At 35.9% G+C, this 16,068-nt stretch overlaps 1 protein-coding gene across 3 annotated transcripts in view; it reads left to right on the plus strand.

Moving 5' to 3' along the window:
* Positions 1–3,813: 3,813 nt before the first annotated feature.
* The window catches only part of LOC106883447 (sugar phosphate exchanger 3), a 39,931-nt gene continuing 27,676 nt past the window's right edge, over positions 3,814–16,068 (plus strand). Inside the window, exons 1-3 of one of the 3 annotated variants that reach the window (XM_089341954.1) lie at positions 3,814–4,268; positions 14,235–14,358; positions 14,908–14,997. In XM_089341954.1, the coding sequence (XP_089198080.1) occupies positions 4,204–4,268; positions 14,235–14,358; positions 14,908–14,997 (279 nt within the window). In that variant the 5' untranslated portion in view covers positions 3,814–4,203. The remainder of the gene's footprint in view (positions 4,269–14,234; positions 14,359–14,907; positions 14,998–16,068) is intronic. The other 2 variants (XM_089341955.1, XM_089341956.1) reach the window with 2 other exon arrangements.

Genomic DNA, 16,068 nt, shown 5'->3' on the forward strand with positions numbered 1-16,068 from the left:
TGAGCATTCTTCTTCTACTTGAATTTGTAAATATGCTTTTGAGAGGTCTAATTTTGAGAAAAATTTTCCTTCATTTGATTTTGTGAACACTTCCTCAAGACTCAGCAATGGATAGTTATGTGAGATTAAGCAATCATTCGACCCCATTGAAAAATCTGCACAAACTCTTAACTTATTGATCGGCCCGAGGCAATAGTAGAAGACACTTGCCCAAGGTGCCACGCAGTGGGACTAAACCCAGAACCATGTGGTTGGTAAGCAAGCTACTTACCACACAGCCACTCCTACGCCTATGTCCAATTTTTCTACAACAGAAACATTCCACTTTCTTAAATGGGCAGTTTTTTTTCTCAGGCGTAGATCTTCACATGCAAAACATGGGTTTGTGTCCTGATTTTTGATGATGACAATGATTTACACACACACACACACACACACACATATGTATACACACGTGGTTCTATTACTATTGACTGTATCTCTGGTAATACCATTGTTTATAGATATTATACACACATGATTCTCTGATTCAATCACTACTGTTAATATCGCCATCTGATTACACCAATGAATACACACATGCTTCCATCACCAAGTTTGTTTCTCTTTCTGATTACACCAATGTATACAGATGTAATACACACATGATCTTTATTACTATTGCTTATACCACTGTCAGTACAACTCTTACTCTTTCTCTATTTCTCTCTCCCCTACCTCCCCATGTGTGTGTGTCTGTGTAGCTGTGTATGCATGTCAATGTTCTATTTAATTGAACAAATGAACAATAATGGAAAAATAATAAAAGCAAGAGAAAAGGTAGGGGAAAAGGAAAGAAAGGAACAAATAAACAAACAAACAAAAAGTAAAAAAGCAAAATGAAGTAAAAAAGCAAAATGAAGAAAGAAGTAGGAAAGAAAGAAAGAAAGAAAGAATATTCTTTAAAGAATGATTGGGAATGGAAGAGAAAATCTTAGCAACATTTGTAAAAAAAAGTTTTAAAATATCTATCAATCAATCAATCAATCAATCTATCTATCTATCCACCCATCCCTGCCACCCATCCCTCCCTCCTTCTGTTTGCCTGTCTACTATTATACCGATACATATATATAATGTAACATAATACTCACACACACATATACATGTACCTAATATGACTACTGGAACCAGCTGTAAGTCAAGTTTGCTCCAATAAAGGGAAAACAGGTAATGACCACAGTACTCGAATACCGGAGGTAGAATAATATGCTTTATTAATAAAGCTTCAAAGACATCATGAAAACTGTTACTCAGAGTTTCATGCTCCCTGTTGTCAGACAGTTTTGGTTGAGGATGGAACCATTCTCAACCAAAACTATCCGACGGAAAGCTGTTTTTGACAAATTGACACTCAACAAAAGGGCATTTCAAAGAAAAAACTGGTTAAAACTTGATGAGACTTTGATTAATTTCATGTAACTTAAACTTTTTGCTTGTCTAAAGCATTTTCATAAGTTTGTCTCAAATATCCACTCGTTTCCAGATTTTTAGTTAGCTCTTGTTACATATATTCTGACTTATAATATAAAGCTTTCCTTTCATGAACCCCTAGTTACTTAAGTGGTTGAAATAAATTGGCTACATGTATCATATATGATGTATGGACAACAGGGGAAATATGTTCTGTGTTCTGTGATACAAAGGACAGGCAAACAGTTAAGCAGTTCTGTTAGAAGAGACAGTTTAGTGTGTCATTACTAAATCATGTTATACAAACTATATCTTTATATTGAGTCTATCTGTGACATTAACTCTTTTTCTGTCCAAATAATTCTCATAAGTTTGTACTAAATGCCCAGGCTTGTTTTCTGACTTTTAGTTCACCTTGTTTCATACGTTCTGAATTATATAAAGATTTCCTTTCAAAAGCCTCAAGTTACTCAGGTGGTTGGAAAAAAATTGGGGATGTGTTTGGGGATAGTACATCATAAATTGGTTGGCATTAGGAAGGGCATCTAGCTGTATAAACTAAGCCAAAACAGGTTATGGAATCTGTTGCACCCCACTATCAAGCCGTCCAACTCATGCCAGCATGGAAAATGAACATTAAATACTGATGATGATGATGTGTCATATATGATGCATGGACGATAGGAAAATATATATCCTTATAAGTCAACTCTATGCGTATCATGTGATGCACAGAGGGTTAATATATACGGCTGTCAATTTAGTCATGTGTGGTGGGATATACAACAAGGAGCAATATAGCAGATGCAATATGGGCTTTCTATAGGGAAACAAATGTCATATTGGAATAATGTTAATATGATGTATGAGAGTAATTTAAAAATATAGACATGGTTAAGTAATTTTTCTATATTTTAGATCTTTATCAAAATTTTTTAACTATATTTACTTTGCCGTCATCGTCAGCATGAGTTCTCTAGTCTAAGCATAATTATTCGATTACATACTCTGATGGAACCTTAGTTACTCTGCCGAACCATTTCTCCGCCAAAAATATGGCACTATATAATCTGCGCCGATTCAGTGTATTGTATTGGTTATTATTTGTGTATTCGTTGCGATTTAGTTTGGTGACAAATACGCGAGAGAAAGAGAGAGAGAGAGAGAGAGAGAGAGAAAAGTTATAGGTGTCCTAAGAGAAGGTACAGAGAAAGGAGGGGGATGTGTCATGGGTGAAAAGCGAGAAAGAAAGAATCAGCGACATTGAGAAATTGAGAGACGATAAATAGAACTGAAAATATCTCCACAATGTTCTTGAGAGATGTGAGAGAGTGAGGTGAGTGTTGTACTGAGAGACAAGAATAGTTAAGGACGGAGAGAAATTAAGAGTATAAACAAGTGACAGATTGATGAAGGGGAGGAACTTGAGGATAGATTTTGAAAGAAAACGGAGGATAGGTTCAGTAGATTGAACGGAGTAAAAAAAGAAGGGAGGGAGAGAGAGAGAGAAGGATATGGAGAAAGAGAGAGAGGGGACAGTATAGAGGAGAACATTTACTATCGAGAGATGTGAAAAGAAATATTGCGATTGAAAATCCAGATATTTATAAATATATCGGATCCCACCCACCCAAACCATCCACACTAACTGTTGCATTCTTTCTGTCACAATTGCTTCTCAAGTTTTCTCATCTTTCTATCCCCCACCACCTCACCTTTCTGCCTCTTTTTTTTTTTTTTTTTCTCCGTCACCAACTTCACTCCGCCTAATTTACCCACAAACGTCACCAACGTCGACATAAAATTCCATAGGTCATCCAGATGTGTCAGACCCGACTAACCTCTGTACCCTAGGCTGGCGATCAATTGTTTGCTCGCTGTTGACTATTAAATACATGAATTGATTCGAGGGGAAGAGGACGAGGTGGAAAAGTGGGGTTATAGCAGTGATAAACAGAAAAAACAAAAAAAAAAAGAAAGGAAAAGTGACTAAACCAAATTTTTATACATATATATATATATTTATTTATTATTTATGTTTATATTTTGTGGAGTCAAACATGATATGGCTACAATATTATATAAAGATCTGACAAAATAACGACAATTTAGTTGTTAACTCAGTTTATTCTGTCCGAGCTAACTAAGTTGTCTAATAAGGCAAAGAAATTGGTATAACGTTCTGTAGATTGGGCAGCATTGATTGAATTTACTTAAAAAAAACCTCACATACACGCATACATAGGTGCATATATACAAATATACGCACACATATACATATATATATATATATATATATATATATATATATATACAGGCATACATACTTATACACATACATATACAGAAGATATACTTAAAAACACAATATATATATACACACACACACACGGACACATACACATGTATGCATATAGACGCATACATACATCCATATACATACACACATACGGAATATCCGTAATTAACTCGCCATGCAACAGGAGGAGAATGAAAGAGAGACAAAGTGAATGAGGCAAACGTTAATTGAAAGAAAAGAACAGAACGAAAAGGAAAAGCAAGGGAGGCCACTCTGAAGTGGGTTTTGAGTTGTCAATTACCTTGGAGTGATGTGTGATGTTGGTCGGTAATTATTATATCGGTTACGTAAACCAAACAACACCAAACAAACAGAAGGACGAATTTCTTTTTTCGTTTCATTCCTACATTCCTTCACTCAGCTGTTTCTTCACATGATCTGATCCTGACAAGATGCCGAACATAGAAATGAAATTTAGTTACCATCACGTTGTCATATTCTGTTTGACATTTTTAAGGTAAGGAAGAAATATATATATATATATATATATATAATACTTAACTTTTTAACGTATTTTTTCTTCTTCTTAATGTTATATTAAGAACAACACAAAAATAAACGCACATATATATTTCGAAATCTCGTTTATATAAAGACACATACATACACCTTTTATTAAAAGAGAGAAATAAACTTTCTTTGTATTGTTATCGACTTGTAACCAAGTCGTATTGACCCAACGAAGTTAGTCACTCGACCTACTGGAAGGAACAACCAAAATCTCCCTTAACTCGCACCCCACCGCCTTAGAAAAAGAAAGGATTACACACAAGAGTGATTTGATCTAGATCTCCCACGCTCTTCAGATTAAAAAAAAAAGTCGTCTAGCATGGTCTCGATCGTGAGTCTGTTTAATCAGATCTGACTGGGAGCTTAACAAAAACGACGATATATCTGCACAAATGTACCCCCACCGACTTTATTTCATCATAACTTCCAGAAGAATGGACATTTTTCAATGAAAACAGGCTTCAGATGGTTTAGATTTCGGTTATATCGGAATTTGTTGTAAAAAAAAAAAAAGTTTCCGCGGGTGAGGAGAGGAGTTTCAAAAAAATTCTCAAGTCTGTTTTGTTTCCTTATAACATACGGAAAATTGGTACCATTTTTTTAATGAAATTTTCTACAAATATCTTTAAGAATGTGTAGATTACGATTATATACGATTAATATAAGGGGGGGGGGGAACGGTGAACACTCATACGTACTGATAATTTGTTTTTTCTAAATTTCAAGTTTCATTTTGTAGATATATGTGATTATCATCATGATCGTTTAACGTCCGCTTTCCATGCTGGCATGGGTTGGCCTGTTTGACTGAAAAGTGGTAAGCCAAGGAACTGCACCAGGTTCCAATCTGATTTGGCAAGGTTTCTACCGCTGGATACCCTCCCCTAACGCCAACCACTCTAGAAGTGTAGTGGATTCTTTTTACGTGCCACTGGCAATGGTGCCATTGATGTGACACCGGCGTTGGCCACAACTACGATCTCACTTGGCTTGACAGGTCTACACAAGCACAGTATATCGCTAAAGGTCTCAGTCACCTGTCACTGCCTCTGTGAGGTCCAATGCTCGAATGGTGCTTTTCACGTGCCACTGGCAAGGATGCCAATCAGATGGCACTGGCTTCGGCTACGACTACGATATCAAAAGAAAATTTTAAAACTTCTTCCTTGTGTTTAATATACTAACAGATTGTTTTCAAATGTACCGACTTATACCGTGGAATTTCCATAGGCCAGACTCCTACTAGTTTTGTTACCTCTGCCTTAGCCTGAGCGGAGGTATTGTCTGTTTGTTTGTCTCAAGAACTGCTGGATGGATTCGGATGAAATTTTCAGGGATGTTTGGCCTCATGGCAGGCACGAACTGATTAGATTTTGGGATCGATCCGGTACCGGACAAAGATTCTGGATTATTTTTCCTGTGTTTTTACTTAATTTTTGAGGGCGGTCGGGTTCATTTTTAGTATTCTCGTTTGTGAGAGCAGTCAAGTTTATTTCAAATATTCTCATTTTAAAAAAATCATCCCTGGCTAATAGTTGAGAGGACTTTGGTGTTGCCTTGGCGGACGTGTGTATGTATGTATGTATTTTTGCGAGTTTTTAACTAATCTTTTCCTCTTTTTTCATATTAAATTTCGATAGAAAATTTCATCAAAAAAATATCCATTTTTCTGAAAGTTATGAGGAAACAAAGCTGACTTGTGAATTTTCCGAAATCCCTCTCCCCATATCGGGACAAATGTTTTTCACAACAAATTCCGATATTACCGGAATCTACACCATCTGAATGAAGCGTATTAGAAAATGCCAATTTTTCTGAAAGCTACGAGGAAACAAAGTCGGGGTGGGGGTGGGGCACACTTGTGTAGGTAAGCTAAAAGTTAAACCTACACGATAAACACGTATTCTAGGTCTTAAATATGTAAACATTATAACGATCGCTTTTATTTTATATTTAGTTTGCTTATTTTAACATTGTTATTGTTTTATCTTGCTCTTAATCATAATAGATAATAATTTTGTTTCCTTTATCATTATTTTAAGTGGGGTTTTTTTGCCACAATTATTTTTCTGTTTCTTTTTTATCTGGATTCAATTCATTAAAAGGAAGAAGTGTTTAATAGATTAACTTTATTCTAATTGAATTGGTACTTGGAATATAAATCAACATGGAATTTTGGTGGAAGGTTTTTTTTTTATCTAGATCACTTTAAAGCATGGAATTCATGTAGAACCAGGGGTGGTCTCAGATTGGTTGGTATCAAAAGGATTAAGGTACCTAGCTTTCCATTTTGATTCCAAATTCAGCTGTAGTCGACTTTGTTTTTCATCTCTCACCCTGCTGAACCATTTCAATGCAAATAAGTCAAGTATGTTTGGCTTGATAACGAACCCATAATTCTAAGCTCAAATCCTGCTGAGATCATCTCTGCCTTTCTTCACACCAGGGTCGGTTTCAACAATGGGTATTCAATTGTTCAATCAAGTGAATTATTCTTTAAGTGACTGAACATTTCACAGACATGTACTCTTAACATCATTCTCAGGCAGAAACAGTGTGACAAGGCATGACCTTAAAATTACTGTACATACCATATGGCAGGACTTCTACACAGTTTCCATCACTCCAGTTTCATTCGCAAGGAACCCCCTAATTTTGGTGGCTTAAAATGTGGAAAAAAGGTTCCGTAAGGGATTATAATACTATTCATGTATAAGAAACTAACATATTTTTTAACCTAATTTTTGACAAAAATGGGTTCCTTGTACATGTTAAAATATGGTAATTAACAGTAAAATATCAAAGGTGTTCTACTCTTATCAAGATTTGGTGTGCTTTGAGGGGTGGTGGTGGTGGTAGATTTGGTTGCTATTTCTTGCAGTTTGAATGACCACATAGGGAAATCCTCTCAGGTTCAAGCTGATGGTAGAGTTATTCTTGTTGTATATGCAGTAAATGATGTGATGCTGGTGGTATATCATTGAATAGTGTCATAGAGATTGTGAGAGAGTTCACTTATGATGTACGTGCTCTGTTTATAGAAAGATATAAACAAACAATTGAAGTAAACAGATAAAACTGATTATCAGCACACGTGTGTGTGTGTGTGTGTGTGTGTGTGTGTGTGGAAGTCAGAGAGAGAGAGAGCTTGAGATATTGTGAGAAATTATGTGTGTGGTTATATGTTGTACTATGTAAATGGAAAACAATTAAGATTAAATATATTATTTTGAAAATTTTTATTAATAGAGATGATGATTATGATAGGATTTTGCTCGTTTTGTTTTATTTAAATAAGTACACACACACACACACACGTACATAGGTATGTGTACTCTTTTACTTGTTTCAGTCATTTGACTGTGGCCATGCTGGAGCACCACCTTTAGTCGAAGAAATCGACCCCAGGACTTATTCTTCTTAAGCCTAGTACTTATTCTATCGGTCTTTTTTGCTGAACCGCATCGGTCGTCAAGCGATGTTGGGGGACAAACAGAGACACACATACATATATATATATACATATATACGACGGGCTTCTTTCAGGTTCTGTCTACCAAATCCACTCACAAGGCTTTGGTTGGCCTGAGGCTATAGTAGAAGACACTTGCCCAAGGTGCCCTGCAGTGGGACTGAACCCAGAACCATGTGGTTGGTAAGCAAGGTACTTACCAAACAGCCACTCCTGCGAGTGTATGTTTTTGCATGCATATCTTTGTTTCATTTGTCTGTGCAGTCCTTTTAGCAACAACAAATTCTGAATCAAATAAACTTATCTACATAGTGGAAGTTACGTTGCTGGGATATTTAATTGAGTGTGTATGGGGGTGTCATTTTAAGATATATATATATATATATATATATATATATATATGGGAGAATATACAAATAATAACAACAGACGAGGACAGGTGGTGTAAATAACAAAAGTATATATTAGTATGACGCTCGGGAATACGGAAAGTCTTTGACGTTTCGAGCTACGCTCTTCAACAGAAAGAATACGGAGACAAGGAGAAAAACACGGAGAAAAAAAATTGAATAGTGTTCAGTCAACGGTCAATCATATATATATATATATATATATATATATATATATATATATATATATATATTCTTTTATTCTTTTACTTGTTTCAGTCATTTCACTGCGGCTCTATGCTGGAGCACCACCTTTAGTCAAACAATTAGACCCCAGGACTTATTCTTTGTAAGCCTAGTACTTATTCTATTGGTCTCTTTTTCTGAACCGCTAAGTTAGGGAGACATAAACACACCAACATTGGTTGTCAAGCAATGGTGCAGGGGACAAACACAGACACAAGTACATACATACATATATACAACGAGCTTTTTTCAGTTTCTGTCTATCAAATCCACTCACAAGGCTTTGGTTGGCCCGTGGCTATAGTAGAAGACACTTGCCCAAAGTGCAATGCAGTGGGACTAAACCCGGAACCATGTGGTTGGTAAACAAGCTACTAACCACACAGCCACTCCTGCTCCTATGCATTTGCATTCATGTATATGCATACATTCAGGAATACACACATCATTATTAAATTCCGTGTATTGACTTCTTGTTAGTAGATAGAAATCAGAGAAGAGAAAAGTGTGTGAGAGAGCGGGTGGGATACGGAGACAGACAGGCAGAGAGGGGTGAGTAAGAGGGAGAGAGAGAGAGAGAGGAAGAGAGAGTGTATGTTTAGTAGATTGATAATGACTGAAGGAATAACAAAGAAAATAGATGTGTGTGTGAAGAGAGGGGAAAAGACAAACAGAGTGTAACAGGTGGAGAGTTCCTTTATGTGGTTCCTCAACTGGCTAGAAATAGCAGCCAAATTCCTTTAAATCACATCTTATTTTTTTAAGAACAGATATAGTGGATAATATAATCCCTCATACTCTAAAATGTCAGGACAGTCACAGCTGGAGCACCTCTGATTATAGGTCTCATCAATCAATAGTAAGCAACCTTATGACTGAGCTGGATATCCTAACCACTAAGTCACATGCTTTGTATCTTTGTAGATATAGCGATTAGAAAACGAACATACAGCATACACCACAAAATGAAGCATCATCATGCTTGCTAAATGATATTGGATTAAAAACAGACAAAAGCAAAATTAATTTATGTGCAACCAGAACATGTGAAATTCTTTCCTTGTTTTCATTCATTCCTTCATAAGCACCGGAGAGTGTGGCAAAAGATGGTCTGAGTAGCACACTGGACGAAATGCTTAGTAGTATTTTGTCTGTCTTTACTTTCTGAGTTCAAATTCCGCCGAGGTCAACTTTGCCTTTCATCCTTTCAGGGTTGATAAATTAAGTACCAATTACGTACTGGGCCGATCTAATCTGTGTGTGTGTGTGTAATTTAAAATTTAATAAAATATCATTACCATTAATAATAATAATAATAATAATAATAATAATAATAATAATAAAGTGGTCAGCAAGTTTAACCTAGAAAAGTGAAATATACAAATAAATAGAGTGCTAGAATACCACTTGCTAGAAAGATAAGTTAACACTCCAGAACCACAAGTTTCTCACTATTAAGTGAGAAATTTATGTGTGTGTGTGTGTGTGTATAGATATATATATATATGTATATATATGTTGACACTCATATATATAATCAAATACCATATATAAATCTTCGTCTCTGTATCTGTGTAGACATACAAACATACTTCCTCATAGATTAGTCACTAGTTCTAAATAATGTTACATATGATATTATAGTGTTTTTGAATTTTGATATTTTCTCTTTTGAGATTGCCATGATTTCCATGTGATGCCACTATATTTAGTCCCTCTTCATTACTACAGCCATTACTGCTGTTGTTTGTGTCTTCATTTGACCCTGTTCTATCCTATCTGTGTCTCTCAGTTGATGTCTACTCATTGCACTAATAAGCAGTGACTTAATTACTGACAACCATTAGCAAAATGATTATATCAAGGCTAACGGTTTCTAACAAAAAGCATAATTCCTTGAAATTTGAGGGTGCAACTTAGTTAATTAAATTCTCATCCAGTACTTGATTGGCGTTTAATTTTCATGAATGAGGATTGGAAAGGCATATCTGACCATGACAAAATAAACTCGGAATTCAGATGAAAGAAATATAATTAAAAGCCACAATGCGTTTTACCAGCAGCTCTACTGATTTAACCACACCCCGACCTTATGATGGCAATGATGATAATGATTTCTTATAATGATAAACAAGTAAACCCCTACAGAAAATCCTGTGGGAGGGGCCCTAAGGCAGATATTTATAGTTATACTTGGTCAATATCTGAGATCTCCTGTGGCTCTATAGTTGCTGTGAAAATATTGACTTGTCTTTCCTTTGTTGTGTATCCTTGACTGGAGAGGTGGCAAGTGTATTGGAGACTGGGCATTTGCTTCTGGAAACAGCCGAAGCACAGCAGAAGTTCTTAAGTTACTGTCTCTACGATATCATTGATCAGTTATGAAAAGGCAGGCCATTTTATGTTTTACATTCACCTGATTTATAGGTGTAATGGCACTGAATTGTAAAGAAGTTTGCTTTGTGATCACGAGGTCTGGTTCAGTTTCATTGCTGAAATACAAAACTTAGAAGAACAAGACAAATGGACACAGCTAATGGGACTTTGATGCTTTGGCTCAGCTGACAGGATGTTCAATCTGTTTTGTTGATAGTACTTTTTGGCGCCAGAGACAAACATACACAGAGACACAGACAAATGCACACACACACATACACTCGCAGAAACATACTGAGAGAGAGAAAACATTACACATACATATAGACATAATTAGATGCTCACACACATAAGCAAAGAGAGACAGACAGACAGACAAACAGAGAGGTGGGGAAAAAAAAAACAAGAGAAATATTAAAGTGTCTACTATCAAATAAGTTAGTGTTGAATTAGCGATGCCAAATAGATGGTGCTGAAACAGCTGTACCAAAATATCTCATACACTTCAGAGCTGTATAGGGGTAATGGAGAATCAGATAAAATGCCTTATTGTATTTTATTTCAATCCTTTATGTTCCAAGTTCAAATTGTTGGGGGTCAAATAAGATACCAGTCAGATGTTGGCGTCAATCTAATAGAGAGTGCATTTCTGATTTTGTGGTTTTGTGTTTTTGTAAAAGTATTTTTAATTCTTTGGTAAGAAGCTTATATATATATATATGGCTACACCAGGCTCCAATCTGATTTGAAACTCTGCCAAATTAGACTGGAGCCTGGTGTAGCCATCTGGTTTCACCAGTCCTCAGTCAAATCGTCCAACCCATGCTAGCATGGAAATTGGACGTTAAACGACGATGATGATATATATATATATATATATATATATATATATATATATATATACACACACATTTACACCTACATATATATATATTGTGTGTATGCATATTTGAAATATATAAACACTGGTAGTTTAGGGATTCTACGTTATCTCTTATGATTTTATATGTGTGTCATCACATGACACTTAGTAACCCATGTGATCATGAACTTAAAAAAAAATTACATTGAACATTGTTGGGGTGCGGCTGATTGTTAAGTTGGAGTGGGGGGGGGAGAGAACAGAGCTCAACATGTGACTCTGTGGTGAACTTTAAAAACGGCTGAGAAATATCGTGAATAGAGCAAAGGTGCCTAGTGTGGGTGTGAGGAGAGTGCTGAACATATTAGGCTTAAAATCCCTCTACTTCTCTCTTTCTTACTGTTTCTGTATCTTTCAGCTGTCAACATCTGTCCCACCATACCCTGCCACTGCTTAAATAGGACAAACGCATATATGTATATAAACACAAGCACATTAATATATAGAAACACACGTACACACATACACACACAAACACATCGGTGCATTACCTACAGAGGAAAAAACGCATAAGTGTGGATTGGCAGGGGGGGGGGGATCGTTACAGTAGGAAACAAAAATGTGTAACGGTATTTAGTTACGATTCTTTACATAATGATTGCATTGCCCATGGTGGGCAGCTCAGTTTTTCACCCTCGCTCCCTCTCTCTCTTTCTAGCTGTCTATTTATCTATATGTATGCATGTATGTATCTATCTATCTATCTATCTATTTTTCTCCCCCCTTTTTTTCTTTCCAACGATCCCTTTTGATCAACCCCTCCTTTTTTTTTTCCTCTCCTTCCTCCTCCCAAAAAGAAAAGCTCTACATTGTATTTGTCCCGTCTGTGTTTCACCCTGTGTGGCTAATAAAAGAAATCGGATCTATTTTAAAACGGGGGCCACATTTTTCATTAATGTTTTACGTAGTGTTTTTGGTACCGAAAGACTTTCAAACTCCGTATACTTATCTATTTTGTGTTATAGAACAGAAAAATATTTTTGTATTCGAATTTATTTCATGTAAAAAATTGTCTTATTTCGATAATTTCAACCAATCACTGACAAGTATTCAGTTGTTTATATTTACTCCTTTGGCTGATTAAGCGATGTAAAGCGTATTTAATCTCCATACCTTCGTTTTATTTGCTTTTTTCATTTTAAATTTGCTTTAACCCTAACCCTAACCCTAGGGTTAGGGTTAGGGTTAATTGTTTCAGAATCGTTTGTTTATGTAGTCGGCACTTAATGTATATCGGCTGAATGGACGTCAGTGATTGGTTGAAATTACAGAAATACGACAACTTTAACATGGAAAAACTTATGGATTTCTTTTTTTTTTTTAAGAAGACTAAGAGAAAAAGATGTTTTATATGACACATTCTACCAGTGTTCCAAGTTTCAAAGTGTTTCGTTAATGAAAAATGTGGCCCCCGTTTTAAAAAAGATCCCTCTCTCTCTCTCCCCCCACCTCAACAGTCACCACTTCCTCTGAACATACCATTCCTCAATTTAAATAGAACAAATGTCTGTGCTTGGGAAAACACTCTGAAACACTGAAGTAACTTAAATGTCAGTTACAATAAGCCACGATTCCTTAACCACAGTGGATTTCCTACTAAAAACACTTAGTTCACTTGTGTTCCCTGAAGTGGGTTCCACAAAAAAATTCTAGTATTATACATAAGATGAATTTTAATGAAATTAAATAAAAAGCTAAAAAAATTAATGAGTGGGTACTGAAAAGTTCCTGGCTTTGGATAAAAGAAAATATGTAACCTTGCTCTCAGCAGAGGTAACTGTATATATTTAGGGTGCAATACATAAATTGTCGCCATTTTATATTTTTAATTTCATGTGTGCACATTGTTTGTTTTTGATTTTGTTGACTACACAGTATAGTAGGATCACTTGGGCACTGTGAGAAAACAGTACCATTGACACAATTCACTTTGCCAAAAATTTGAAAACGACATGCTGTACTGCTTGGCATTCATGCCGAAAGCTCCAATTTGAACATTTAAGAGTGTTTGGGTGTCAATCTGAGGACATGTACACAAAGTTTTTCTGTGAAAAATTGCACAAATCTGTCCTGATCAGGAGGCCTATCTGGCCTGAGCATTCTACCTGTTTTAAGTTAAGTTTAAGTAGTAGTTGTTGTTGTTTTAGTTGACACAGTGAGTTGGTGGAAATAATATTGTCAGACAAAGGCTTTTATACGAGCATTGAGTTCAATATGTGGTGCTTATATAGCACTTAGGTGACATGCAGTGCTGCAGATGACCTGACATCTTGCGCAAGTTCCATTTACAATGTGTTAGTAGAATACTGTCTTAACAATTCTTGTCCAACCCATGCCAGCATGGAACAAAACAAAGACAAAAAAAGGACCAACATAAAAGCAATGACGATGGTGATGGTGACGGTGATGATGATGATGGTAGTGTTGGTGATGATTGATGGTGGTGGTGGTGGTGGTGATGTTGGCGGAGGCAACACTCTTATACATATTTCCTTCTCTCTCTTTCAGTTATTCATTTTTCCATGCAACCCGTAAAACGCTCAGCAATGTCAAATCTTCCATCTCTGATGAATGGACAACCGAAGGATTCTTCAAAAGCAACAGAACCCATCTCAGGATCTTACCTAATGAAGTAAGGATTTGTTTTCTTTTTCCTTTTTTTTTTTTTTTTTTTTTTTACATACATGTCCCAGTTGTGTGGTTTAGAAATTTGGTCCCCAACCACATCATGTCCCACCATCACCTAGACCAGTGCTCCACAAACCTTTTTCCACTTGTGGTACACTTATATTCTTTTTAAAAATTCAGCAGCACACCTGAACTAAAAACATAACTAAAAGTGTGGGGAAAAAAATTACATTCAGATTATACTGTGGCACACCTAGCATCATCTCGTGGCACCCGTGGCACACAAGTGAGCTGTGGCACACCAGTTGTGGAGCACTGACCTAGACAACAAGTATTAGTTTATTTAATTCCTCATAACTTAGCACTTCAGCAAAAGAGACCAATAGAATATGTACCATATTTAAAAAAATAAAAAAAAAGCTCTTGGGTCAATTTGATTAACTAAATCCTTCGAGGTGGTGCCCCAGCATGGCCGTACTTCAGTGTCTGAAACAAGTGATGAAAGATAAAATTAAGATATCTAACCATCAAACATTTCTCTTTTCTGTCACAGACATGGAACAGTCGTTCTGTATTCGATCAGAAGGAAGCAGATATTTTCCTTGGTTACATGGACACCAGTTTTATGCTGTTTTATTCTTTCGTAAGTAAATTCTTTTCCTTTTTTTTCCCTTTAATTTGTTGCTTGTGGGGCTGGGTAGTGTTAGCACTTTGTTTTTCTTTTTATTCATCTTTATTTGTTGTCGTTTAACTCCAGGTAAATAAACAATGAAATAAACTATGTAGCTGTGACTAGTATTTTCTGAAATTTTGACTCTTTAGTATTTAAACTGGCCATGTTCAGCCCAAATGTTCTACCAGCCCAAATGTTCTACCAGCTCAAACCAGACAGATCCAGTCTGTCACTCCTTCCATACAACATTACTGTAAATATAAAAAAACACTGTGTAAAAATTTTTGTCCTTTGGTAGCAACTGTTATTTCCTATGTGCTGACCCCTAGAAAGTATGAAAAATGGCTAATATTTCCTTCAAACCTTGCTTTTGTTACATTTATTCAAACCCCAAAGGATCCCTCTCAACACATAGCCATGATGCTCTCCCACTACACTTGCTTATGATCAGAGATCCATATATCAGCTACCAAAGGACATGCTTAAGTGGTTATGGTCAAGCAGCTGACAAGCAAATCTGTGGTACTGAGCAGAATATTTGCTATTCCTGCTTCAGCAACTCAATGCTGAATCTCTCTGAAATGTAATGAAAAATACCGTAAATCCTCGAGTATAGTCCGCCCTTGAGCATAATACGCAGGGGATTTTTAGAGGGCTGTACCTCTGAAAAACCTAAACCTTTTGTAATTTCACGAAAGGGTTTAAGATAGTAAAAAGACTCCCTTCCACACTAAGTATTTTGTAGATTTTCATAGATTTCCCCATCACCATTAGTGCCACCAAAAGTAATACATTTTCATCTTCTATTCGTATTACTTTCATCTATTTATTATCATTTTTATCTCACTTTTTTCTCACTTTCATCTAATTATTATTTATTGTCTCATTGTCATTTCATTTCTGTTTCATTTTCTTCTCATTTCATGAACACACTTTCATTTCATTTTCATTATTGTTTTATTTCATCTTCATCTTTCTGTTATCTAATTTTCCTTCTCATTTTCATCATGCTTTTATCTGAATTTTTTTTAATTTCTTTTC

The sequence above is a fragment of the Octopus bimaculoides genome, chromosome 25, assembly GCF_046866305.1.
Source record: "Octopus bimaculoides isolate indiv1 chromosome 25, ASM4686630v1, whole genome shotgun sequence".
In the NCBI taxonomy this organism is placed as follows: Eukaryota; Metazoa; Mollusca; class Cephalopoda; order Octopoda; family Octopodidae; genus Octopus; species Octopus bimaculoides.